The sequence below is a fragment of the Cyrtonyx montezumae genome, unplaced genomic scaffold (genome assembly GCF_038088225.1).
Source record: "Cyrtonyx montezumae isolate F1298 unplaced genomic scaffold, pur_monq_1.0 scaffold_41, whole genome shotgun sequence".
Taxonomy (NCBI): Eukaryota; Metazoa; Chordata; class Aves; order Galliformes; family Odontophoridae; genus Cyrtonyx; species Cyrtonyx montezumae.
In genome coordinates, this window is record NW_027072047.1 from 2,400,703 (window position 1) to 2,428,105 (window position 27,403).

The 27,403-nt window shown below is 46.5% G+C and overlaps 1 protein-coding gene across 1 annotated transcript; it reads right to left on the minus strand.

Annotated features, from left to right (window-relative positions):
* Positions 1-15,714: 15,714 nt before the first annotated feature.
* Positions 15,715-23,231, minus strand: LIPG (lipase G, endothelial type). The gene is made up of 10 exons (XM_065747081.1): positions 23,159-23,231; positions 22,910-23,079; positions 21,841-22,020; positions 21,253-21,364; positions 20,259-20,483; positions 19,614-19,856; positions 19,138-19,258; positions 18,379-18,597; positions 17,384-17,476; positions 15,715-15,877 (listed from the first exon to the last, which is right to left on the minus strand). The coding sequence occupies exons 1-10, from the start codon at positions 23,229-23,231 to the stop codon at positions 15,856-15,858; spliced, it is 1,458 nt and encodes a 485-aa protein (XP_065603153.1). The 3' UTR covers positions 15,715-15,855.
* Positions 23,232-27,403: the final 4,172 nt, after the last annotated feature.

The window sequence follows — 27,403 nt, forward strand, 5'->3', positions numbered from 1 at the left end:
GAGGACTCTGTAGAGGCAGCCAAGCAAGGCAAAGCAGAGGCAGCAGTCCAGAAACACATGGAGAAGATGTGTGCCCATCATGAAGAGGCATCTGGAAGACCACCTGAAGGAGGCCAGGTAGAAAAGGGCTAGCAGTTGTTTTGCTACAGAAAGTGTCTGTAGGTTTCCCACAAACAGGCATTAGTGTTCCTGTTTGTGTTCTTCGTGTGTATGCTTTAAACAAGTTAAATATTTGGTAAGATTGAATGGGTCACTTGAATGTTTCTTCGTTGCCAGGACTCACTTTGTTGAGGTTGAGTTGCATCTGTGATTATGACCACTTATAAGAAGAGACAATCTTCAGAGTCCTGCATGCAACAAAAATCTGTCCCAACAATGTGTAGTCTGAGTTGGGGAAAAAGTCAACAGATAGACTGGGAGTGCCAAAGAGGTGGAGACATGCCTCTAGGCACAGCAGTAGGAAGAAACCCACATCTGCCAACTGCTGACTTCACTCAGCAAGGATCTTCCCTTAGCAGCTCTATCCAAAAGGCTTTTATCAATCCATGTTATTTTCCTCTTCCTCTCACACAATTATTGACTTTATTTTCCTCCACTCACTCTTGCTCAATATTTTCTCTCCCTTTTCTGATGTTCAACAATTTGATGATTTCCTTTTATCTCCCCAGCCCCTACTACCATGTATTGCCAGAATTGGATAACAATCACATTAATAGACAGAGGAATGACAACTGGTGTTTACTAAACCTGTGAACTTCTACTGAGACATATTTTGCAGTATGAATTCATTCCGAGTAAAACCAGAGAATACAGTAACACAGGGAGTGAGGCTGTTCTCTTGCACAGTTCAGCAAGTTCATGACATTAGGAGTGTTCTGGATCTCAGATGGTGATCCAAACCCTGCGATGCTGTCACTCTGGGGTGCATTTCTAAGCACTCAGGCAAAATGTTTCAAAAGCTGAAGATATACCATGGGGGCCATGTTTAGGAAAGGCTCAGACTGCAGCTGGACAAACGTAGGTTGCTCCTTTTAGGATGCACCAGTTGCAGAGCTGGGAGTTCCGCCATCTGAAAAGAGCACTGATTTTGCCAGGCTCTGAACTCCTGCAGGGTTATGGGCTCCCAGTGTGCTGTCCCAGCTAATGCAGTGGGCTTCAGAGACACAGCTGGATATGGGAATTCTGTGCTTCTACACTAGAAGTCTGCTGGCACAGCTTTTATTTATTTATAGTAAAACATGAGAGAGTGGTCTTTGTGCATAAGTGTGCTGCTGGCCAGCCTCCAGGATGGCACTCATCGGGTTTCTGGCAGTGTTAGTTGCATATGGTTCCACATTTGGGAGGGAAAGACCTTCCTCCTGTGACAAAGCAGCAGCCTCTGCACTCTCTGCTCAAGTACTGCATATTGGAGCAGATTTTCAAAAGTCCAGTTTTGAGTTTCTCATTCAGATCTCTAAGGAGAGGCACACAGAGGTTTGATTCTTCAATCCAGTTTCGTGCAACTCTTGGCAACTTTACATTCCTTTCAAGACCCAGAGCTTTATTTTGTTGGCTGAATAACTTTTTGCAGCTGAATTTGACATCAGTGTTAACTTTACCATGTGCCTGTGCATCTGATAAACCAGTGACTCTTATCCCCAGCACCAATCTGTTATTTCAGTCATTTGTCATCTGAAATAGATGTTTTATATCTCTGTGTACTGACTGTCACACCTCTTGAACCAACCTTCACAGCTCAGTACTTCTTTCCATCAGAGTGATACACAGACGTATCTGAATCAATGTAAGTATATTTAGGACCATGATAATGCTTTATTTTGAAACCCTTTGACTCACTGCCTTGCTACATTCTGTTATTGTTGAGGTTTTCATGCATGTCGTCCACATCCAGGGTTTGCTGTTGTCCTTGATCAACCCCACATTCCGGGGAATCTTTGCTCCATGTCTCGCTGGGACTACTTGAGATGTCTCTGTTTCATAATCCTCCATACTCTGGAACCTAAACTCAAAGCCGTCTATTTCCTATGACATGCTTTATTCCTACTGTGTTTAGTTTTTTGATATTTATATCCAAACTATCCATCTTGTTTACCTTTTTAGTGAGTTCAGCCCTGTTCCTATAGTCCATCACTTTGTTTTTTCTCAGCTTCTCCAAGCCCAGTCCCTTCTTATCTTCACCAAACGAGGGAGGCCACTAGTCCTTGTTCAACAAGCTGCTCAAGTTCAAATTATTTTTTTCCCCATCTTTGAGGCTGATGGTTGGTAAATTCCATTGCTGTGTGGTTGTTACAAACTGTATTACCTTGGAAAATGAACCAAATGTCTAAGAGGTTGGACTTGGTGATCTTGGAGCTTGGATCATTTCTCTTAGGTATCTTTCACATGGGGAACTGAAATTTCCACCCCTATCCAAGCAATGATGCTTTGAGGGAAGTGTTGTTCAGAAACCGAACCTCCACATCCCTGGAAGGAAAAGATGTTTGACCACCATCTTCTCTGTAAGTGCATTTCAGAAGGGATCCTTCAATTTGCAAACAGAAGAACAACAAGCCCAGAAATAAAGGATTAGGATAATCTCCCATTCTTCTCCTCTTCCCTGTTGCTTTTCTTGCTTTTCTTGCTGTGCTGGTCAGACCTTGTAGGTTCTGAAGCTGGTTTTGTATCAGTTCTTCCCCTTGCAAATTCTCAGCAAACATTTTGTCAGTGCTCACAAGTTTTGGTGTCAATAGTGACTTGGAGTCTGGGCATGAAAATAGTTGTGATCCTGAGGCTAATCATAGAATCAAAGAATGGTTGGGTTAGAAGGGAGATTAAAGGTCATCCAGTTCCAATCCCCTGCCACGGGCAAGGAAACCACCCACCAGAAGATGATACTCCTGTGCCCACAAAAACTCTGTTGCTAACATAGTTATAATTTCATAAATACTATACTAACAGAGCAAGACTATAGTGGCAGCTACCTATCACGTAGATTGCATCAAAAATTTAAAATCATAAGATATGGAAGTTCCCAACACCTGTTCCAGCTTTCAGCTCTGGCTAACATAGAAAAAATAAATTATTTTCCTCTGCATGCATGCCACATGCTTCCTGTCTTACATGGGGCAGTAACATAGTAGTTGAGAAACTGGGTTTCTGAGTCTTGAATGGCAGGCTCTTAGCTATGGAGAAAAGGTTGGGTCAGCCCTGATGTTCTTCTGAATGAGAAACTAATCATCCAGTGATGTATAGCAACCTTCCTCTTCCAGCATCACTTCTATGCTGTATAAGCAGTGTATTTGTTCTTGATAATGTAATCTCCTCATAGAATAATGAAGGTTGGAAAAGACCTCTAAGGCCACCAAGCCCAACCCCAGCTTGCCCCTACCATGTCCACTGACCACATTCCCAAGTGCCACAGCTCTGTGGTTGTGGAACACCTCCAGAGATGGAGACTTGGCCACCTCCCTGTGCCACTGCATCACCACTCTTCAGGAGAAGCAATTGTTCCTAACTTCTAGCCTGACCCTCTCTTGGTGCAACATGAGGCCATTTCTTCTTGTCTTATCATGATTAATTGATAATTAATGAAAGCCACATTGTCACTTCTACCCAGCAGACACCCAGCTCTTCAGTGTGTCAAGTGTAGAGAGGACCAGGCTCAGGAGGTGGGAAGTCCTTCAATTCACAGCTAACACACCCATGCAAACCTGCAGCTATGCTCTTGTTCAGAAACCGAACCTCGTTGGGGTTGGTGTCCTCAGAGCTGTCAGTGTGTGCCAAGTATGGTGGTAAACAACACTGAGCTGCCCCTCCTGCTAAGCCACGCATCAAGTTAATTCCCTGGGAATGGGATCAGGAGCTCACTTCAAATGCAAATTGCCGTTCATCCCAGAGGTTCACAGCTTCACGTGCACACACCGCCATTCTTCCAGCCCTGAAAGCCAGACAAGACTTAAACGAGTAATAAAGTACCTAATTAGACTTTGACCTCCTGCTGAAATGGGCCCGTGTGTGAGTGCTGGTGTGTATGTGTGTGTGTGTGTGTGTTTTGCACTTCTTGCTGAATTTTTCTCTCCAGTAACTTGCTGTCTAAATGGTGTGGGTCTGTCCGTCACGGTCTGCTGCATCTTGGCTGGGTTCCACCTGGCAGCGTTTTGGCTGAGCCCTTCAGACAAACAGTACCTCTGTATGGGCTGCCTTGCATTCTGCTAGGCTGGGAGCAGCCGAAGAACCTGGGATCATGGCAGCAGTGAAGAGGAGGGAAGGTCTGTGCCATCGCCCACCATATGCCATGAGTGTGGGTTGATCTCGTTCCAGTGCTCTGCACCAGCACAATCCTTGTCATTAGAAAATGGTGCTGGAAGCTTCAGCAAATCCCACAGTGGTTGTCTCAGAAAAGAAGCTGCTTGGTGGGTCTAGGCTGAGAAAAGAGTTGGATATGGGAAGGTGTCAGACTTCTAAGACAAGAATCCCTGAGTTTGCCCAACTTCTGCCTTTCATCCAAAACTGTGAAGAGCTTTGGGAAAACTGGCAAACAATTTCCTCCTGGTGTTCACCAGTGAATGACTGTTGGCAGAGTACCATGAAAAGGGTAGATGTGGCACTGAGGGACATGGCTAGTGGGGATGGTGGCAATGGACTTGATGGTCTTAATGATCTTTCACAACTGTAATGATTTAATGATTCAGTTCTATGAGGAAGACGTGCATGATGCACAACCTTCCTCGATCCACGGCTCCACATGTCGTCAGGGCTCTGAACCTTTTGCTGACTCCATCCTTCATCCTGGAAGGGGCCTTCCTATGTTTTTTTCTAAAAGACTTTAAGTGTTTCAGCACTGTGGTGTGTTATTTTAGTGTTAATTGGGATCTTCATCCTCTTAAAGAGAACACTGACAAACTTTAAGGTCTTGGGACTGGAGGACACAGGAGTGAGGTGGTAAAATTTGTGCATGCATAATTTATATTAGCAGGAACTATTGATGGGACTTGGCTGATTTCCCCTCTTTTTTTTTCTATGCCTTTATTTCCCTTCCTATACTTTGTAATGTTGTTTTGTGCAATGTGACTCCAGGGAAGCCCACTATTCAGTGTCTACCTGCACAGCACCTGGAAAAATGGATTTTTATCAATTTTGAGGTGAAGCTCTACCACCTTTCCCACACCATCTGGGGCTCCTGGAACAAATTCTGCTTTATGATGCAGGGTAATCAACAATCTTTCCTTTATTATCTCTAAACAATGAGCAGCAGGAATATTTAGGAATAAAGAAAAACAGACAAAATGAATAGACCGTACCAGAGACAAATGGGCTTCATATGGAGTTAATTCTTATTTTGTTGTTGCACACACTGTAGTGATTATTTGCTCTCTGTTAATTCATCTCTCTCCCAGCCAGCACAGGTTGCACAGATGCAGCTGGACATGGAGTTAGATCCGTGGTCTGTAAACACTTCAGCTAAGATTAAAGGTACTCCTTCAGAGCGGAGTGTTTTTGTAAGGTGTTTCCAGGTGAGAGAGAACTGGATGGTAATCCTTCAGCTTGGTGAAGAAAAACACTGTATTGCAGAGCCAGGCTCTGTGTGCTTGGGTTCTAGCCCATGCACTTCCTTATTTCAGTGCAGACCAGTTTGCTGCTTGAGTTGAGGACTGCTAGTCATGCCTGCAGACAAGTTATCAGCCAGCAGCAGTGTGCAAGGTGGCCAAGGAAACAGAAAAATATGGTTTTCTTGTGATGCTTCAGCAGGCGTGGTTATGACCTGTGACAGCAAGAGTTTTGGAGTTCTATCTGCTGAAGATTTTGGGTGTTTGGGAGCAAGCGCATGAGGAGGTGCTGGGTCACCAGGGGCTTTGCATGGAGTAGTTCTCAAATCCCAGCTTGACTGGGCTAGAATATACATACCCAGAGAGAGGCAGTGGTTTGGGAATGAATCAGTGAAACAATTCAAGGATGGTTTGGCACATTACAGTGTCAGCATTCTTATACGAGCTCCCTGCTGCCAAGGGACAGATCTTTGCTAAAACTATTTTATTCCTTAAGGAAATAGTGGCTTTAGTTGATAAGAGCAATATATTGAAGTAAGATGTTTTGACTTTGGAAAGGTCTCTTTGACTGTATGGAAACTGATGAAGATTTGGGTGCTGTTCCCCATGTCCATTAAGACAGGAATGTGATAGGATGATTTGGAGGAGGCTGGATTAAAAACACCAGAAGTTCTTAGAATCACAGATTGGAGAAGACTTCCAAGATCCTCAGCCCAAACCCATCCTGCCATGCCTGCTGACCATGTCCCCAGGTGCCACATCTCCGCATTTCTTGAACACCTTCAGGGACAGTGACTCCACCACCTCCCCAGGCAGCTGTGCCACTGCATCACTGCACTTTGGGAGGAAAACTGCTCCTAATATCCAACCTGCGTCCAGCTAATGAATCCTCACATCAGACACTTCAGTCAGACCCAGATCTTCACTGCCTTATGAGATTAATAGTTGACTGTGATTTTTAGTTATTTATTTCTGCCTGAAGGCAAAAGATACAGACATCACTGTAGAAAGTGTGGAAAAGTTACCAGGAATAATCAATATTACTGCTGTGTATTGTGGTGGCTATACCTGATACTCCATGGGACATTGATAGTTTAGGCGCAAAACTAAATTGATTATAACAAAACACTAATTGATTATATTATCACAGTTCTTAAGAGCTAAAATACAACTGGGAATTATTTAATGAGGAAAAAATCATATCCGAGTGGGAAATGGTACCTTTCATACCTGAAAAGTGCATCACATAAATTCTGATTCATTAGATAAACAGTTTTAAGGGTATTTCAGTGGAGATATTGTGTATTCAGTATATAACAACATGAACTTTTGCGAAACAAGTCATAAAATACTACCGTGGCCTTGAGGCATTTTGTTAAAAATATACATATTAGTTCTGCTCAATTAACTTCTTCCATTTGGCTTCACATAAAAGATATCTTGATTTTTTATTTCAGTAGCCCATGAGCAAAGATCTCTCATGTAAGTATATTTATGTACGGCCTATGTAGTTATTAGGTCTATACAGAGTGCTCTGAAAATCAAATTTTTGAGGAAAACATGTCAAATATTACTAAATGAAGTAATATTTTTGGTCAGTGGACACATGAGGAGTTAGATCTATTCATAATAAACTGCTCTTCTCCTTTCTTTTCCCAATCTTTGGCTTTCTTCTACTTTTTATTGGGAATGCACAGCTTACTGTTCCACATTTTCTAAGTCACATGCATTCAAATGTCTTTTTTTTTGCCTTTGCCTTGGCCTCCTTCATCTTCTCACCCAGAAATCTACAGCCACCTGGTATAAGCTCTCTTGGATTTTCCTGCTCTATTACAAGAGATCCTCAGCTGCCAGCAGGACCTCAGCGTGGTGGAATGTGCCAACCCAATGTGGTGTAACACCAACCCAGTGTGGTGCGAAGTGCCAGTCTGACATGGTGGGATGTGCAAAAACAATGTAGTTGCACAAGCCAACCCGAAATGTTGGTTTGTGCCAGCCCAGCATGGTGGGACATGCCAGTCCAATAGCGTGGGACACCAACATAATATGGCGGGACATCAACCCACTGTGGTGGGGTGTGCCAACCCAATGTGGTGGGACATCACCTAATGTGGTGGGACGTGCCAAGGCAACAGAGTGGGACATGGTAGGATGTACCAGCCCAACATAATTACCAGCCCAACTTGATGGGATACTAGCCCAGTTTGGTGGGAAGCATTCCCACATGAGGCTCTCAGCAATGAAGGTTTATCAACTACTACTGTAGAAAAAAACTAGGGTGCTCTGAGACAAAAAAATCCTGTGTATGTAGAAACTCCTGTACAAAACCTGTGTTTCTTGTATCTTGAAGAGAAAGTATCAAATGCAAGGTCCATAAAAATGCCAAGTTCTGGTGGGAGTGCTCACAAACATGCTGGAGAACTGGTGTGGGGGATAAGGTTTCTATATGGCATGGCCTCCTCTGCCTTAGGAGAGGGCTTTTATGCAAGAAGTGTTACCACCTGAGGTTTGTTTTTCAGATCTTTGAAGAATAAGGGATGCAATAGCAGCAGACAGTGAATACAAAGCAGAGTCAGACAAAGTCCTTCATTAAGGGATCGGCCCTGAACAATTTCAGATGCTAAGGAAAGTGCTCTAACATGATGCCTGTAACAATACATCTGATTTTGTTATTATTCATGGTCCCAGCTGTGGTCTTACTGCAGAAGTTTTTCTTCCAGGTCCTTTTGTTATCACTGGAATTTCTGAGCAAATGGAAAGAAAGTGAACAGGGTCAAAAATGAAACTAATTTTCCTTATACTTCCTCACCCTTCTTTTGCAATCTCATCCACATTCAGATAGTGATCTGAATATGCCGATGGTCTATAGAAAATTACACAGATCTTGGTTGCAGTCTGGCACCTCTTTGGCTTGACATGCTATCTGATATCAAGTGATATACATCCTTTGATTTTGTGCACCCCAACTTGAACGCTCCCAGACTGGAGACACCTGGGAAGTGCATCCCTCAGCTGTTATCCTTGTCTGTTCAAGGATCATAGAAATCACAGATTGAGTGATTCTATTCAGAATCATAGAGTCACAGAATTGCAAAGGTCAGAGAAGGCTTCCAAGATCCCTGAGCCCAACCCCAACCCACCCCACCATACCTCCTAACCATGTCCCCAAGTGCCATATCTCTATGGTTCTTAAACACCTCCGGTGATGATGACTCTACCATGTCCCTAGGCAGCCTGTGCCAGTGCCTGACTGCCTTTAGGAGAAGGTAGTTGTTGTTGTTGTTTTTTTTCTAATATCCAGCTTCAGGTGAATGGGACATGTTGGTTTTACTTCAGTAGCCCTGGAAGTTGCCCTGGATCTTCATAGGATTCTCAAGGGACCTCAGCACTGATCTTCTGATTTGTTTCCTTGAAGGTGAAAATAATGTGTTGACTGGACCAGATTGTAGGTAGAAGCTGAGAATTCAGAGCTGTCACTTGGTCACTCGATGTCAGGGGTTATTTCTCCTGCAGAATTTAATGATGTGCTCTGATAATGTCCTACAACAGAAAAAGGCAGTGGCTGCCAAGTAACATGTCCTTTTCTAACCCTTGGACAATACTGGTCCTTGATGTCACATATGGTCTGTGTCTTTCTGTTTATTCTAACTGTGCTTGCACACAGCTATGTCCAGGATTGTCACATGGGTAACTATGGCCGCACTATGCAAAGTTGCCCTGTGTTGGTTGTGTCAGACTTCCAGCTCAGAGAGACTATAGCCTCATGAGGCGGCAAGCGTGCATGTTTGTCTTTACACAGATTTCACCCTTAAATTGCCATCAGTCAGGCTGGAGTGCTGGTGGCACCCATTCCCACCTCCCATGCTTTGCCCAGCTGCTCACCTCCAAGCATGAACATCTTCACTTGTAGCAGTGGACTGGAGGTGCAGTAAGAACAGGGACTAGAGGAGTGCTGCTGAGGGAATGTGGGTGAGGATCCTGCACTCCTGGGTAGGCTTTGGGCATCCTTTAAGAAACAGAGACAAGAACCTCAGAGTCCGCTTCCAGCAGCTCTCTGAGGGATTGGTAGGACACTCAGTATTGTCTGGACCGAGCCATGACCTTAACGCTGTCCTCAAGGGTCACTGCTGATGACCAACTGTGGATGTACTATGCTGTTCTATGTCATAACCAGAGCCCCTTCCTGCAGTTGGCCAACCAGCCCTAGTATCCCATCTGTGACTGCTTCAGTGTCATTCCTGGGGACTCTGAAGAGTCAATGGGAGTCCAGTAAGCAGGCGTGATGTGCTTGGGGCATGTTTTGCAATAGGTCAGCCCGGATTCCTGTGGGTATGGAGAACGTCTGCAGTCTAACAGCACTGGGGGATTTTCTGTTGTCTTCTGGTACTTTCCTATGGATCTCTCTGCTGTGGGGTGCAAGATCTGCTCAGGTGGAAGCTATGGGATATAGGCACAAACAGCATCCTGGTTTGATGGGGCAACAGAAAGCTGCTGGAGCTGCTGCAGGGAGGGCAGTCGGCAGAATTAGGAAAACAAATTTCAGTTTAGATTTTTTTTAATAAGCTTTTTAATGGAAGTTAAAAGCTGATTCAGCAGAAGTGGAGGAAAACAAAGCAGCGGGAATTTGAGAAACAGTTTATGTTTGTCAGCGGAGCATGGAACAATGTGCAGCTTTGTTCAGAGCACGAATTATGCAGGAATAAAATAATAAATAAAGGGCTCTGAATGGGGCTGACATACTGTGTCTCTTGAAAGACGCTGAATTAATCAGGGAAATAAATCATCCTCAGTTTACAAACAAGAAGTGCACTCGTGCGCCTACCTTGCAAGGTGTAAATCAGCACTGCTTCGCCTGACACTGAGCAGCTGTCTGCAGTCCCCTGTGCAAGACTGGGGCTGATGCAAAGCAAAAGCTGCAGGTTGCTTCACCCCAACTGCAAAATCTAATAAAGCAGATGGGAGGAAGATGAGGAGGAGCTCGAGTTGGCTGAAATGCAGTTTTTCTTGGCTCAGCTCTGAGCTGTAGAAATCTTGTTCAGCAAGGTGTTGGTGAGGATCTGTTTGTATCCTGTGAAGGCTGACTCATAGAATCACATAACCATTGAGGTTGGAGAAGACCTTCTGGAGCCCAAGACCAATCCCAGCCCATGCCCACTGACCATGACCCTAAATAGAACCATAGAATCATTAGAGCTGGAGAATACCACCAAGATCCTCAAGCCAAACACTAACCCATCCCCATCATAATCATTAACAATGTCCCTAATCAGAACCATAGAGACGTTACTGTTGGAAAAGCCCTCCAAGATCTCCAGGCCCAAGTACAACCCACCCCACTATGACCACTGACCATGTCTCCAGGTGCCACATCTCCACAGTTCTTGAACATCTCCAGGGACAGTGACCCCCACCGTTTCCCCGTGCAGCCTGTGCCTGCGTCACCACTCTTTCAGAGAAGAAATTGTTCCTAACATTAAGCCACATGGAAGTGTGATTAGGAGCACTAGCACAGTTGACACTCATAGAGAGGGCCAAGTCCCTGCAGATGCCTGGCAGCAGGAGCAGCAGCTGCAGAAACACAGATGTAGGTAGTTTCCAAATAAGAGGAAAACGATGCAGAATTAACTCAAATGTATGTCTTTGCATACTTTTTAGAAACTAACGATGAACAGCAGAGCTCGGCTTTGGCTCTACTTGAGTGTATAGAATGTGATTTGATTTCACAACATCTTCATTAAAATATTTGGTAAGCATATTATTTTGGTGTAGTAGTGGAAATTTAGGGGGGTTTCTCCTGTCCCAGTTATTTCCAGTATTGGCTATTATGATTTTGAGATGTGATAATTAAATAGATACGAAATCTCTGATTTTGTCCTCCTTCTATTTAGTAACATGTAATGGGACTTAAAGAAAAAGAAATATGCACACACACACACATATGTTGGTTCTTTTTTCTCATTTTCTTTCTTGTTCCTTTGACAGCACTTCACTTACACAGTCAGATTCATTGCTTCTCCCACATAGCTGGCATCATTTCTCATAGCCCCCATCATTTCTCATAGCCTTCCAGCAAGGAAGAGGGAATACTTCTCAGGAGCACTGAAACCCTGCTACAGGGCAGCAGAAGTTAATTGAGTATCTTCGATGAAACTGAAAAAAACAGAGCTTCTCTTGGCTCCGCTTTGCAAAGATACATATCAAGTTCATTGTGTCCTGATAAGTAACTGTTGGCAAGGATGCAGAATTGGCTGAGATCAATGCTTTGATGTTGTTACTGGAGCTGTGTGGAAGCACTGTGTGACTTGGACTTCAGACAGAGATTGAGGCCAGGAGCTGGGGAAGACAAGAGGAGGAAAAAATGAGAAAAAAATACAGATGCAGGTTTATCTTGTCTAAACTTACACCTTTTTTTCTCCCAGTTTCGCAGAGTGTACTTCTCACCCAGTCATCTCAGCACAGCACCAGCTTCTGTCCCTATCCCACACTAATGTCTCTCTGTAGGGTTGAAACCCACCAAATCCCTGGTGAAGTTCAAGGAAAACTCCTGCAGATATCAAAGGGAATTCAGATGGGCCCTCCTCACCCCATCCTTTGATCTTACACACATGTGTGGCTTTGCCAGCTGTGCCTGGGTGGGTGAACTCATGCAAAGGCAGCTCAGCTTCCTGAGATGAGGAACCCATCACCACAGTGCCCACTCACAGAGTCCTAGAATAATTCAGGTTGGAAAAAGATATCTGAGATCACCAAGTGTAACTGTAGACCAATTTCAGTTCCGAAATGGAGGGATTTGAAGCATTATTGTCCAACTGATGCTTTAAGGTCTGCCTTTGGGATTTTCCTCTAGTTTGTTTGGAATGAGATGATCAGCTGGCATGGGGTGATAGCTGAGATCCTTCCCAACCCAGGTAATCCTGTGACTTAGTGCATTAGTGATACATAATCCAGCTTTTCTGGGGTGTTTCTTCTTGGGTTAACCAAAGAACTGACATATCTGGCTGTTTCACAGATGTCTGCAGAGCAAGGATCTTCTCATTAACATCTGCAGGTTTTATGGCATGGAAGGAAGATGGTCCCAGTGTACTTTAGTGAAGCTGAAGTGGCTTTCCTCATGGTAATTTGGTAGAATACGTTTGCGTTCAGACAAAAGCAGGATATAGAAAGACACACAGAAATGTGCAAAAGCTCAACCAGACTGGCCTTAAGGCTTGGTCCAACTCTTGTGTCATATCTTACTTTGTCTGAAGCCCTCTGCCTGTTTGCAATAATCAGGACAGCTGCAGAAGTGGAACAGCGCTGCTTGGAAATCCCTGCTTTATTGGTCTCTTTTCTTCATTTTCCCATCTTACTGCAAGCCATGTCAGAAGAAAGGGATTCTGAATATTTGCACTTTGTGTCTTCTTTGCAGTTTACCATAAACATCTTAAAGATTCATGCAACAGCTGCAAAACAATCTAGGGCAGAGATAGGAAAACAATAACCCAGCAATAAAAGTGATCTGATTTTAGCCTTAAATGTGGGTCAGCTCTGGGTCATGCTGCTTCACCCATCCCTCCAAACCCTCCCAATACTTCGCAGGGATTTACAAAGGTTGCCGCATTCTTTGTGCTCACTGCTGGCTGGATAGGATTGCAAGGAAGTCAATGAGCTGTATAATTTATGTTGGAATGCCGGCATTGAACAGGCATAAAATTACAACCCAATAGTGTTGCTGGAGAAGTGGGATATTGTTTTTTTTGGATGTTCAATATCATCTCTGAGTTGAGTCTGACTTGGGGGGGGGGGAAGGCTGAGATGGCAGAGTGGGGCTTCCCCATTGTCTCAGCACGGGGAACCAGCAGGGAATGTGCTGTTCCAGTTCCCAAATGGGCTTGCTGGCCATCCTCTTTCCCAGCACAGCTGTTGTATTGCATTTATTCAACCTCAGTTTTTGTAGCTTGGAAACTGCATTTGTGAGGCATCCTCTTGCAGCAGGGACTTTGCTGAGCAGTTTGATATGTGGGGCTGACAGCAGCCAAAGGCTGTTGCTACAATGGGAAACAATGCGGAAGAGTTCAGTAATTTTCGAATGTGCTTTGCTTTTAATTTACTTTAAAAAGTAGTGATGCCCAGAGAGGACCTGGTGCAATAGGGCACTATTTGTGGCAGCGCTGGTGAGGCTGCAAAGCATTCCTGGAGCCAAGCACAGCATTGCTCAGGATACCTGACCCTTGGGAAGACTGAGCTGTGGGGCTGAATGGAGGAAAGTCCTAAAAGCACTGGGGGAAGGGGAACATGCAAGAACAGAGCTTGGGCCACAGCTCCCTGCACCCATCCCAGGTTTAACTGGCATACATTGAAACTCCAAACTGGAAAAGGTGTGCAGGAATGGATGTTGATACATGCTGGGCTGTGTGATGTTAACCCCAAAATACAGAGCAGCAGGATTGGATCCACAGAAGCATTCAGGTTAGAAATCACCACTAAGACTCCCAGGCCCAAGTCATCCCCACATCACAGACTACCACATCTCTGCAGTTCTTTGACATCTCCAGGGATGGCGATCTTACCACATCCAGAGGCAGCACATGCCAGTGCATCACCCCTCTTCCCAAAAAGAAGTGTCTGTTAATCATCAGGTTGAACCTTGCCAGCACAATCTGAGGCCACTGCCTCTCACCCTAAGTCCCTCAATCTTGCAGTCAATGTCTGCTTTAGTTTTCACAGGAAAATGTTAACCAAATAATTTCATGTAAATCTCCCACAGCTCGGGGTATTTACTTAATTTGTAGAGTCCTGCTGCTGGAGCTGTGTCACCAGCTTTGGTCAGGGTTCAGCAAAGCACCATTAGACATTCCCTTAAGCTGGATGGTGAGGCAGCCGGTAGAGAGACTGAGGAAACCAGTGTTCACATACTGCTGTTCTGGAAAAGCCCATAGTAGGTTAATAATGAGACTTCACTGACTGATACAGAGCTCTTTATTTTAATCTCAAAGCTTATAAAAACTGGAACTCAAAACCAAAATTCTTTAAAACTTTACATATGTACATCATGAGAAATAAATAATGTTTAAAGTCATACAAAAACCAGAATATACAAACAGAGCTTTGAAACCACTCCAAGTATGGCACGGTAACAAGTCTTGGCTACTTGCAAAGGCTTAATCATTAAAGCCTTTACACAAAACCATGAAATAAAGATCCCCAAATGTGCTTTGGTCGGACTGAAGCTCTACACAAACTCAGAACCTCTAAGGATGCGTTCCATCTTCAGAACTCAGTGCACCACATGGCAGCACCACTTTCTGAGGTTGCCTTGCTGCATGACAAAAGTTCAGAGTTGTTACACCCAGTATCCTTCCAAAAATTAAAAAACTAACAAGTTTCACCTCTGATACAACCCACTCCGCTGCAGCAAGCAGGACAGCTGTAGAGTGTCAAGCTCAGAGCAAAGCCATGTTCACCTGGCACCAGGAATCTAAGCAAGGTGCTGTGGCAATGAGGATGAGCTGTTGGCTCAGGTTAATGCTTTACACAGAAATAAGGTCTTAATCATACACTGGTACTACAGCAGCATTGGAGCAGAGGCAAACATTCTCAGTAGTTACAAGGACAAGTGCAAAGCTCTCCTGGAACAGTGCAGTAATGACCTTCCTCCTGTGCTGGGCAGCTGCTATTTTCCTCTCTCATAGATTAATTAACACAGAGGAGCATGGAGCAAGGACTGGGGAACTTAGGAGCAAGGAGCAGCTGCCACTTTCTGTGTTTTGTCCTAGGGACAAGGAGGATGGAGTGCTGGTTGGCACACAGTGATGCACAGACCTTGGCATCAGCCAAGCATGGAGCTGGTTTAAGGCAAGCAGAGGACAGACAACCTGAAGGTAAGTGGCATGGTGCTTATTCTCCACCCCTCCCTACAAAATACCACACAGTTTGTGCTGGTCTCACCTTCCCCAGCCCACAATGCTCCTACAGTAGATGCCAAATGGTTCCTGGAATCACTGTTTCCAGCAGTTCATATAGTTCTCTTCTCAGCTCCACTGGTGGCAAACCAGAGCATCATTGCTGAGGTATGGAGCTCCAGAAGTGTCCCCCCTGTAGTTATGGTTAATGGAAGCAGGAAAGTCATGGCAAAGCTAAATGCATCCCCCAGGATCCCTGGGGAAGGAGTTATAGTTATTCGGGTCGAGGACTACAGTCAGTCAGCTGCTCCTCAGTTTCTTGCATCTGATCCAAAGTGTTATGTCCTGCAAAGCTATTTGCTTTAAGTGCTACCAAAGTTTTTGCCAGAGCATCTTCCCACTGTCATGGTCGTCATGCATCCAATCCATTGTGGGTTTCAGGGAAATCTTCAGAGTGTGTTTGAGATAGACCTGGGAAAAGCAGCAAGGAAGAAGTACCTCCATTAAATGCAGAGGTTAAAAGGAATATCAAAGAATTCCTAAGATTCTCTGGGACATTGGGAACTAGTTTACACAGTACAGGTCAGTATTTTCATAGAATTCATAAAAGTCCAACTGTCAACCCATCACCACCATGCTCTGTCCATCACCATTCTGTCCAAAAAAAAAAAAAAAAGCCCAGAGGAAAAAATTCAGCACCTCTCCAGCAGTCATTCAATGGGAACCTGACACAGACATCACACACAATGAACAGGCCGCAAAGAACTTGCAGGTCTTGTCTTTAGGCTCTGCCTACTCAGATCCACTTGATGACGTTTACAGACAAATTTCAAGCAGAGAGCTGTCATCTCCCAGTGACTTGGCAGGAGAGCTGAAGAGCAAGCAGTTGCTCAGTTTCTGGGAGGAAAGACCATTTCCTGGAAACCATCATGCTCTGGAGCTCAGAGCTGCTCCTCTGCCTCATGAAAAAGCTGTTCTCCACCAGCAAAAGCAGGAAGATATCTGCCAGCACTTCTTTTATGGGGTTACTGAGAAGCACATCAGAACAGCCTTAATGCAGGAGTATTTACTCAATCACGTGGTAGAGAAACAAGTTTTTGCACAGGGGTTTCATTCACAGAATTGTTTGCTACTGTGTGGAGAAGCCTGCTAGCTTCTGCCAGATCCGGGCCAGCAACAGCAAGCATTTATCAGCTGATTTCAACCAAGAAAGTTGTGCAAAGGGTTCTGCTAGCCCTAACAAGCACTAGGTCTCCAGATGAGAAACAAAGGATTAGGTTTACAAAATGAAATTTGAGAGGCGAGGCTTTGTCTTGAGGAAGCTGTCATTTGGTTAAACGAACAGGGATTCATTCAAAGCATGGCTCAAGGCAGCCTGAAGCAATTGGGCTGTCACACCTAGGACCAGGCTTGCTGGCAGTCACACTCTGAGGAGAGATCCTGGTGCGTGGGACATCCTGTGTAGGGCAAGACAGGCATGCTCTGCAATGGGTGAGCTGCCACTGCTGAGTCAGGGGAGATGATTCATAGAATTGTAGAACCCTCACAGTTGGAAGGGACCTTAGAAGATCCTATAATCCAACTCCCCTGCAATGCACAGGGGCACCACACTGAGGTCAGGTTGCCCAGGGCCTAATCTAGCCTCACAGTGAACACCTCCAGGGATGGGGCATCAACCATATCTCTAGACAACCTGTTCCAGTGCCTTGGTAGAAGTGGTGGGAGTTAGTGCTGTAACATCAGCCTCAGCCATGCCTTGCTCATGCACCGAGCCCACATTTAATAAAGAGATTTCTCTGCAGCTCAGAATGAAGTGATCTTTGAGGAAATGTCCTCCACCTCCAGCATTCCTGTGCTTTATAGGGCAGCAGTCTTTAATGGGAGCACCTAATCAACTCTCTCCTATGGCAAGAATCCTGAATTTATCCCCAAGCACCCACACACAGCACACAATTTCTCCCAACTGACTTTCCCTACCTTCTTTTCCATTCATCTGTGCACTTCACAAACCAGAGCTCTTTGCCAGGAGATATGCTGGTCAGCTGGGAGTCCTCCACACAGAAAGCAAATCTGGAAGGATGAAACAGCAGTCAATGAAGGGACTTGCTGTCTTAAGGTTAACAAACAAGATGTAATATGGATTACAGCTCATTCTAGGACATGTTGTTTGGTTTGACAGCCTCTATGGAGCATCTTGGTACACCATTACTTTGTCAAATGGTTGATGCAGTGCTTTCTGTCCTACTGTAAAATTGAACTGGTGGATCTTTTTACCACCCCTTTGTTTCACAGGATCCAGAAAGCAGGACACAAAACATCTTGCAGATGGCAAAAGAAGCTAATTTAAAGCTGAGTGATGTGAAAGACCATAAGCATCAACTGCTTTTGACAGATCTGGGTTATCTTCAGAGCAAGAAGATAGGATTTAGGCATAATACGCTACCAACCTGGCAGCCTCACTTGTTGCTGGCATATACCTCCATGTAATTGTACAGTTCCAGGGATCTCATGAGGAGCAATATATCTCTTGAGTTGGTGCTACAGTATTACCAGCTGCAGTTTTACACACCCATGCCAGATCAGTATGTTATCATGTAATAAGGAGCCCTGCCTACGCTTTGGGTATGTGTTCTTGGCACTGACAGTAGTTTAATCCTCCAAGTATTATTTAAACCACCTAAAAGTAGGCTGCTTCAGTCCCTAAAGGGAGGCAGGACTGTTCCAGCATCTCAATAAAGCAGAAGAACATCAGCTCTGACCTGCAGCAACTGGTTCTGCTTCAAGTTTGCTTTGTAGCTTCATGCTGCAAGCAACCTGCTCCTACACTACAAAGATGCAGGAGGTGGTAACACTGAAGATGGGATAATTTAGGCCACTAGCTAAATTCACACCCTACCCCTTTTCCTTGCTGGATTCCAATTATTGCTCCTTTTGGCTGAGTCAGCTCAGGTGCTGTCCAGCACCACCATTACCTCTGCTGCGTCTCTCCAGATTTCACACGAATCCGTCGGATGTGCAGCTCCTGGGTGGACTTGGCAGGCCGGTACCAGTAGCTCCTTAGCTCCTTCCACAGATCGTACCATGACTGAGATGCTCCCTCCCAGGTGAGCTTTATTTTTAGAAGTTCACCCATGTCCTCTTCAGTATAGACCAGGAAGGTGTTGGTAGCATTAAGGCCAATTTGCTCAAGCCTGGAAGACAAGTAGAGACTCAGTGTTTCCTCATGGAAGTCTGCCAGATGCTCACTCATTTAAGCAGAGCCTTTGCAGCTTAGCAAGTGCTTCACATTGAGTTGCCACCACTTAATTACTGATTGTACTCAAGAAATTTAGCTGGGATAGCTGGTTCAATCAACTCATCATGGATTTGGCTCAGCTACCTTTCCATGGCTTAAGGGTGAATGTCATGCCTTGTCTCCCCTTGGAGGGGCTAAAGGAGGTCAACAGCACCTCTAGAAATACAAGGGCCTGCAGACTGCCCAATGGAGTAAGGCAAAAGCAGAGCAGTCAGCAATGAGCCACAAAGACCAACATGTAGAGCACTGGACACAAATTACTTTCCAAGCAATACAATGTAATTAAGTTTCTGGATGAAATACTAAATAGTGATAAAGCGGGTCTGCTAGACTCAGTTGCACTGCTGGTGTTACCAGAGTGAAAAGAATAATGCCACCTTGCCTAGTCCCAGTGACCTTGCTGTCAAGGGGAGCACAATTGGCAGCTTATACTTACACTTCTAAAGAGAGAGGTTCTGAGTCTCCATTGGTGCCATGGAGGGTGACAGAGAAGGTGGGGTCAACCTCCCCCAGGCTCTTGTAGCTGAAGACATGCATCTTCATTTGATAGTGGTAAACTGGAGAGAACCAAAAAGAGTGCATATTAACAGCAAAAAACAATTTCAGTTTGGTCAAAAAGGACCCTGAGGATCACAGAACTGTAGTACCATAGAACAGTTGGGTTGGAAGGAACCTTAAAGCCCATCTAGTCCCAACCTCCGCTGTGGGCTGGCTTCCCCCCCATCAGCCCAGGCTGCTCAAGGCCCCCATCTTTGGCTTTGGGTACCTGCAGGAATGGGGTGCCTACACTTCTTACTAGTGCCCTGCATTGAGGCGGTGTTCCTCACCCACCTCTAGATCTTCCCCACTACTGAATTAAGGGGCACCTCAAACCTGCACTCCTGGAAATCAGTGTTATTTTAAGAAGCATACCTTTGAACGGCATGTCAGCTCTCGTTTTTAGGTACATCTTGCTGTTCCTTTTATGTCGTGTCCTCCTGGCATTGTAGCCAATGCCGCTGCAGCGGTTCTTGCGGCAGCTCAGACAGATGCCCTTCTTGAAGCGACTGGAATCAGTACATTGAAACGCGAAGCTTTGTTTATCCTGGTTCACGAGGGAGTCCACAAACAGGTGCACAGACCTCTCGTGCTCACACTTAACAACTTCACCAATTGCTAGAGGAGCAGAGTTGCAAGGGATACATTTGGTTTGAGTATTTTTCACCCCACTAGGTGCTAAAGACAGTGAGCAGAAGTGTTTTGCAGCCCAGCATGGGGCAGTGTGGCCAAAAGTGTGATTTTTTTCAAGCAGAAACAATTCAAGAAGTTAGTGCAAGACATCTGGAGAGGATGGGTCACTTGATCTCCTCCATAAAGAGAGCCAACATAGGACAGCCACAGGTTATGATCAGGTGTTAGAGGGACAACATGCTACTTCAGATCTACAAGCAGGTCGAGTTCTAGCAATCAACTCTAAGAGCACAGATAATTCAGAAAGAAAAAAATGGTTTTCTCTGCTCATGTATATCAACCCAAGGAGCGCAACCCGATCAGCAGCAACACAAGTTGTGAACTTACTGCCATAGGCAATGGCTCCCAGGACATCGCTCAGTCCACAGCCAGGCTGGAAGTCCCCCCCATTGGGGTAGATATCTACATGGCCCACAGGCATCTGGATCCCAATACTGACACCCAGCGTTTCTCTTGTGTAGGTGTGAAGGACATCCACAAAGGCAGCATCATCAGGGGAAAGGCGCCTGCTAGGGTCCACTCCTTCAAACATGGGGCCAGCAGGGTCCAAGCCTGGGTTGGAGACAGCACAAGGTGCTAGGTAAGGAACTGTGGTGTTTAGTACAGAATGGGTTATTTCCTACAAAACTGGAAAGAACCTGCTGCTGGGAGTGCCTGCCTTACTGCAAGTATTAGCACTTTCAGAGCTCTTCCCCATTATCTGAATAAGTTGCTCCTTCAGTGAGACCAGGGGGAAGAGCTCTGAAGGGGCAACACTTGCTCACTCACAACCTGAAGTCATGCAACCTGTGCCATTTCCCATCTTCAGCAATTTTACCAATACAGATATTTACTGCTAGGCTCCAAAAGCTCTCATTTAAACTTTTCCCTTCTGCCATGTCCTAGGTTCTCCTCAGTTGAAATTATTTTCCCTCCATAAGTACTCTATGCTCTCAGAAGAAGGTTTCCTGGTTTTTACCAAGTATCCCATGGAACAAACTGCACCCAAGAACTTTATGAGCTATGATCACAGAAACAGTGTCACTGAAAGGCTTCAGATTTAGACAAAGAGGGCATGAGCTGGACTTCTGCTGAACTCATATGTAATTTCAAACATATTCAAGATCAGGTCCTTTGATTTTCCACTGTCTCTCCAGCTCTTATCTGCAGTCCAAAGTGAAGATGCCTTCTCATTGGAAGAACCATTGCTGCCCCAGGTAGAGAACTTGTCCTTTCTAACTCAGCAAGCCCAAAGCACTGAAGCAGCACAGGGAATGAGGCTCTCTGGGGAAGCTCACTACTGTAGACTAGATTGCAAGAGACTGTTTCAAGAGCAACTCACCTGTGATTCTGCCTATTGTTCCATGGACATGGTTACCAGCAAAGCCAGCAACATGAGCACCCAGGCTGTACCCAATAAGATGGACATTCTCCAGTTTAAAGAGAGGGATCTCCTGCAAGGTGAAAACAAGAACACTTAATTTGTCCCTGTGTTTCATGACACGTGGCTTTGCCTCTGTTTGCAGGACTACAAAGTCCAGTTCTAAGAACAGAGACGAGAGAGGGGGCAGACAAGTATGCTTGGTGCTTTATTTCACCAAGATAAGTGCCAGCTGAATGGAGCAAGTGATACCTGTGGCTTGATCTCACAACAGCACAAAACTTTCACCTACAGAGGATGCTCTGTATTGAACCATCTGAAGCAGCCTTGCATGAGAGCTGGCAACAGAGCTCCATCTGAATTTTAGCTCAGAGCTCACAGGTGCAAGCAACCCAAAAAGCAGCATCCCATAGGTAAAGCAGTGCAGTGTGCAGAAGAGCACAATCCTTCAGCTGTGAGCCCTTTCTCCATCTGGCCTTGGGGTTGGGGTTACATCAGTGCCTTCCCCACTTGCTAGAAAACACAGAACATAACAGCAGAGCATATTACCTGCAACCAGTCAAGCAGCTTTGCTATGCTCTTCCCAACAATCTGTGTGTTGTTCACTGCGTCAGTGTAGAGTTGGTGGGCAAGAGAAAGCCAGTCTACCACCACCACATTAGCATCCTTTTCCCTCTCCTGCAGGGCGGAGACCAAGCTGCCCAGCCAGGTCTCAAACATGCCACTCATCTGGAATGAGATTTGAGCATTAGCTTTCGAAGCTCCCTAGTCACACACACACTCTTTCAGGGCAAATGAATGCTCATGTTCAAACCCCAGTGCGCCAGGCTAATGGTGTAAGAGAAACAGGTTTTGGCACTCAGGCCACAGTGAGCCACCACGCCTGTGGTGGAGAAGCACCAGCTCCTTGCATCTTATCGCTCTTTCCTCAAGAGCCTCAGCAATTCTGATGGATCATAAAATTATTCTTGAGCCCTGGCACTGAAGTTTGCTGAAGTGTAAAGCTGGTAAATCCCCAGGCGGGACATGAAATGCAGAAGCAGCTTGATGAAGCCTGCCTGCCCTCTGTTCCTGGGGCAAGAAAAGCCAGTAGCAAATGGCACAACTGTGGATACAGAAATAAGAACATAGAATCACAGAATGGCTTATATTGGAAGAGTCATAAAAGATCTGAGGACCACAGAGACATTAAGGTTGGAGAAAACCTCCAAGATCCCCAACCCACACACACCATGCCACATCTGCACTGTTCTTGGATCCTTCCAGCTATGGATCCGCTGGGGTTGGAAAGGCCCTCAAAGATCACAGAACCATGGAATGCGTTGGGTTGGAATGGCTCATACAGACCACTCTGCACTGGCCCTGGGCCATGGAAAGTCCACAACTCCATCAACTGCCACTGGTCACATCTCAGGAAACAAATCTCAGGTTCTGCTGCCTACGCTCACCTTACAGAGGTGCAGAGTGATGTAGAACAGGTGCAATCATTAAGTTCAGCCATCACAGCATTCTTAAGTTTGGCGAAGGCTGCACTGGTGCAGAGCCCCCACAGCCTGCAGTGCTCAGGGACCGCTGCAGACCTCCCGACCACAGCCACTACTCCACTCCCCCCACTCACTGTCCACCCGTGGATGATGAGGAAAGTCCTGGCCGTCGCGTTGAAGCCGCACTCCTCCAGGCTCTGCTCGCTGCCCAGTTCCAGCACACATCCCTCATCCTCAGCGTCGGCCGAGCGCCGGAGCCCGAACTTCACCCGCGGCCGCGGGGTACGGGAAGCGCCGGGGGCACCTGCAAGGACGGAGCGACGGCTCAGCGGGACGCTATCGCACAGCGGAGCCTCCCGCCGTAGCCCAAAGCCCGTACCCACCTGTGATCCCCGCGGCGAGGCAGGCGCCCAGCCCGGCGCACAGCAGCACGAGTCCCAGCACCGCCCGGCTCATGGCGCTCCGCGCCCGCACCGCCGCCGCCGCTTTAAGGCCCCGCGCGGGGCGGAGCTCATGGCCCGATGGGGCGGGGCTTGAACGAAGCGCGCCGCTCATTGGGCACGCCCTCCTTGGCGTCACGGGCAGAACCAATGAGAGTGCGGGGAGGGAGGGGCGGGGCCAGCCGCTGGGCGGGGCCTGCGGGAAGCGGCGTGGGGAGCGCGCACGTGGGTGCTGCGGTGGGGCGGGAGAGCGGGGGAGCGGGGGAGCGGGGGAGCGGGGGAGCGGGGGAGCGGGGGAGCGGGGGAGCGGGGGAGCGGGGGAGCGGGGGAGCGCAGCGCAGCGGATCCATCCCCGGCACTGCGGGCGGGAGGCAAGGGGTAGCACCGCTCACCTGCTGGGTGGGGTGCTTTTCCCTTACTTTTCGTTACCTACATCCTTATTACCTTTCATGATTCATTCCGTAGGGATCCATAGGGCTCAAACGGTCATCTTGAGATGTGGGACCTCTTTGGCCCTCTCTTGTAGGTACTGATGCAGAGAAATACTGGAGGTGTCCCTACTCGTTGCAGGGAGTTGGACCAGAAGGCCTTTATAGGTCTCATCCAACTCAAACCATTCCATGATTCTGTCACCATGGAGGAGTGCTTGTCTGCTCAAGCCAGAGGTCAAATTTATTGGTTTAAGCGAGATATTCACCATCAAGGAGTGATTATTACTCATCCACAAATGTTTAGATCCACATAGCAGCGTATTACACAATTCTTCCTGCCTGGTTATCTGATACCATTCCTTTTCTCCAGTTGAGAGGGGGTGTGATTTGCAGAGAGGAAGAGGGCAGAGAGAAGAATTGCTCCAATTATTTTTCCAGGTTATAAAACAGCTTTTCTTTTCAATTATAAACCATGGCTCAGGCGCTAGGGTGTAATGAGATTGATGTTAGCTTCCCTCTTGGCTCCTTTCCTTGTTCATTTCTGTGATGCTAGGTGAAGCAGGGCTGCAGAACAACCCAACCTGGGGTGCAGAAAGGACCTATGCAGCACCTGAAGGCCTTGGGAAGGTGACATTCCAGGGTCACCCCTATATTTCACCCTCTCCCTGTATTCCTATCCTGTAACCTATTCCTATATCCCACTATGCCCATGTCCTTCTTTGCCCCTGTATGTGATACAGTTTCTGTTGTGGGTGTTTCTGCTTTCTGAGCACCACGGCAGGGTGCAAGCAGCCCCATGCTTTTGTTTCATGGCCATTCATTTTCCCTCCCAAGCCTTTCAAACACCCCATGAATGTGCTTTGAAGGGACTGGCGCTTCCCACCCCTCGGCAGGGATGAGGCTGATCCCCATCAGGTTATGAAATCAGCTCACATGTGGTGTTACCCATGGTTGTTGAGCTCTCTTTGTCGGAGGAGCCCCCATTCCTATCCCTAAGCTGATTTCTTAGGGCCACAACATTCAAGCCCCACAGCCTTATGAGGTAAAAATGACTGGGGGAAAATCAATGGCAGCCAGTGAGCCACTATACTGCCTGACTATTAATGGTCCTGCTAGCTGCAAATTTACTTTACCACGAAGTCCCCAGCATGTAATCCTTCGATGAATGCCTTTGATTGTGAGGGAATATTTACAGCTGACCCTGCCAGCAGCCTGCAGACCTGCACGGGGCCTCCTGGCCCACAGTAAATCCGCTGGCATCTGTTGCTGGGTTCTTATCGAGCACATGCTCTGTGGCTGCAGTGTTTGGGCTGGTGGACACGGTGGGCCTTGAGGAGTAAATCCCCACATTCCTGATTGATGCTAAGTCTTGTTCGTGTTGTCACCTCGTTGGGAACTGCTTGTACCTGCCTCCAGCCACCTCCAGAGCTGTGAAGCTATTTGATCCCAGCCCTTCCCCATGGCACACCCCATTGATTCTCCATTGCACATCCCCAATGATCCTTCCCCATGGCACATCCACATTGATTCTAGCCACTTACATATGACACGTCCCCATGAATCCCAGCCACTTCCCTATTGCACATCCCTATTCCTGCTGCTGGACAGCCCTTTCCCATGGCGAAACTCTTCTTCATCAGCACTTACAGCGCTTGCTGAGAAAGATAGGTTGGGGTTGGACAGGATGATCTTGGTGGTCTTTTCCAAGTTTAACAATCCCATCATTTAGACTTTAAAAATTAGGTGGAATTTCTCTCTTCTCATGCCTTTCCCAAGCACACATTTTCCATTCAAGCCATATGAATACTAAGCATGTTTGGGCTTGAGCTGGCTTTGGATCCATGCCCATTGGCACTGCAGTGGGGCTGTGTGTGGCCAGGAGAGATGTTTTCTCCTTTATGAGGTCCTCTTTTTGGTGAGAGATTGGAGGAATGGCTCAGGGCATCCTGCACAGCTGAGCACCCAGAGCTGCACCCGTCCTAATGCTCCTGCAACCAGCAAAAGAGAGGTTCCCCAAGCCGAAGTGTGATTTTCAGCATTCATTCATCCATTTACATTTATCTTGGTGGTGCTTGAGCTTTCAAAACTGACCACGTAAATCTGAAGAGACAGCAGAATGAAGAAGCTCTGAGTATGCCATTCATCTTCCCTCTACCTACAAGAAAGAAAAGGAGCTAGCCAGTAAAACTAATTGTTTTCTTTCTTTAGCAAAGCCCAGTAGAAACAGCCTTAATTCTCAGCATTGTTACTGCTAACTCACACCCCACCTTTACTGTTGCACAACTCCAGTTTGTCTTTGCTGGAGTGACAACTGTGCACATTCTCCCTCTGTTTGTGGTCCTGACTGATGTTTGAGAGGTTTTTGACAGCACTTTCTGTGATTCCTACTGGAAAGGAATGGCTGATATTGTAAACCACAAAGGCTTCATGTACTATCTCTTGTTTTGCAGAAGCAGTGTGACAAACAATTCTGGGGCACAGCAGCAAGCAGTACCAAGGCTGCTCTTCATGCAGTGCTCCTCTTCTCTGAACCTTTTGCTGTCTGGATGGGAGCAGCACCTAAGACCGCCTGAGATGGAAAAACCTTGAGCTAGAGATATGCAGCATCTCCTGCTCTCTTCTCATACCAACAATATTATTCACATTGTTTTTCATCAGCTTGCACATTTTACTATGAGAACCCATCCTCAAGCCCAGTATTACTCATCAATGAAAAGTTAACAGCATTTACCCCATACATTTGCAGTATGTGCAGTAGGGGGGTGAATGAGATGTCCATGTGCAATAGGAACACAGGGATAAAAGAGATGTCCCTGCATGAGCTGCTTGCCACAGGGCTTTGCTTCACCCACAGGCCATTTACTCCTAATTGCCCAACTTCTCCCATTTATTATGTTTGTGGAGCATGTGGATTTTATTAGGAAGAATGGGTGGCTCTGTAATTAATTGAGAAAAGCTCAAGGCACTCCGTAGTGCTTTGTCTTCCTGCTCCTGCCTGTTATGTACAGACAGTGCTGATACCCACCCTGGCCCAAGGCCAGCAGACAGACAAGGTCATGCCATAGGGAAAACAGGAGCTGTGTCTCTAGCCCAGAGGAGTCACGGGATGGCGGGACTGAGGTGTGCTACCAAGGCTGCCTGCCACTGCCTTGCCCTGTGCTTCCGACCCATCATATGACCTTCCCGAGCAGCAGCATGTGATGAGGCCATGGAGAAAAGCCCACTTGGAAAGGATGGAGAGGGGGAGGGCTGCTCAGCAGTGGGATTAGGGAGGGCAGACAGATAGAGAAGGCTGTGAATGAGGGGGCTTGGGGCATGGGTGGTGGAAAGGGGATAGGGAGGCAGTGGAAGGAATTGAGGAGGGAGGGATGAGCGCAGAGGTGAGATTTAGGGTCAAAGTGGGAATAGCTGAGTGTTGCAGGAAGGAAGACAGTGCTGTTGCTAGAGCAGAAAGTTGAGAAATCTGTAGCAAAATAAATGAGAAAGAAAGAATGCAGAAATATACATCAACACAATAACTGGGGATGCTGGAAGGATTGCTAAGGACATTATCAGGATTTTGGGAGAAAGGAACAGAGGTTCAAGGCAGCAGTTCTAAGTATAAACCTGTCTGCTATCTGAAACTGCTCCGCTCTGAGGGCTTGGACAGATCTCACCTTAGGCCAGAATGGAGAGGTGGTGACAAATATGGGTAGGTCCAAGCTCAGAGGGCAGCTCCTACCCTGGTGCTGCCTGAAAAAGCAAGCTCAGCTGTGGT

What these genes read in the sequence shown, in the direction of transcription:
- LIPG (XM_065747081.1), bottom strand. Translation starts at nt 23,231, where the DNA reads ATGAGCCGGGCGGTGCTGGGACTCGTGCTGCTGTGCGCCGGGCTGGGC. An exon ending in GGGAGCCATTGCCTATGGCA is followed by an intron (nt 19,857 to 20,258) that starts GTAAGTTCACAA and finishes CTGCTCCTCTAG; the next exon opens with CAATTGGTGAAGTTGTTAAG. An exon ending in ACAGATGAATGGAAAAGAAG is followed by an intron (nt 15,878 to 17,383) that starts GTAGGGAAAGTC and finishes TGCTTTTCCCAG; the next exon opens with GTCTATCTCAAACACACTCT.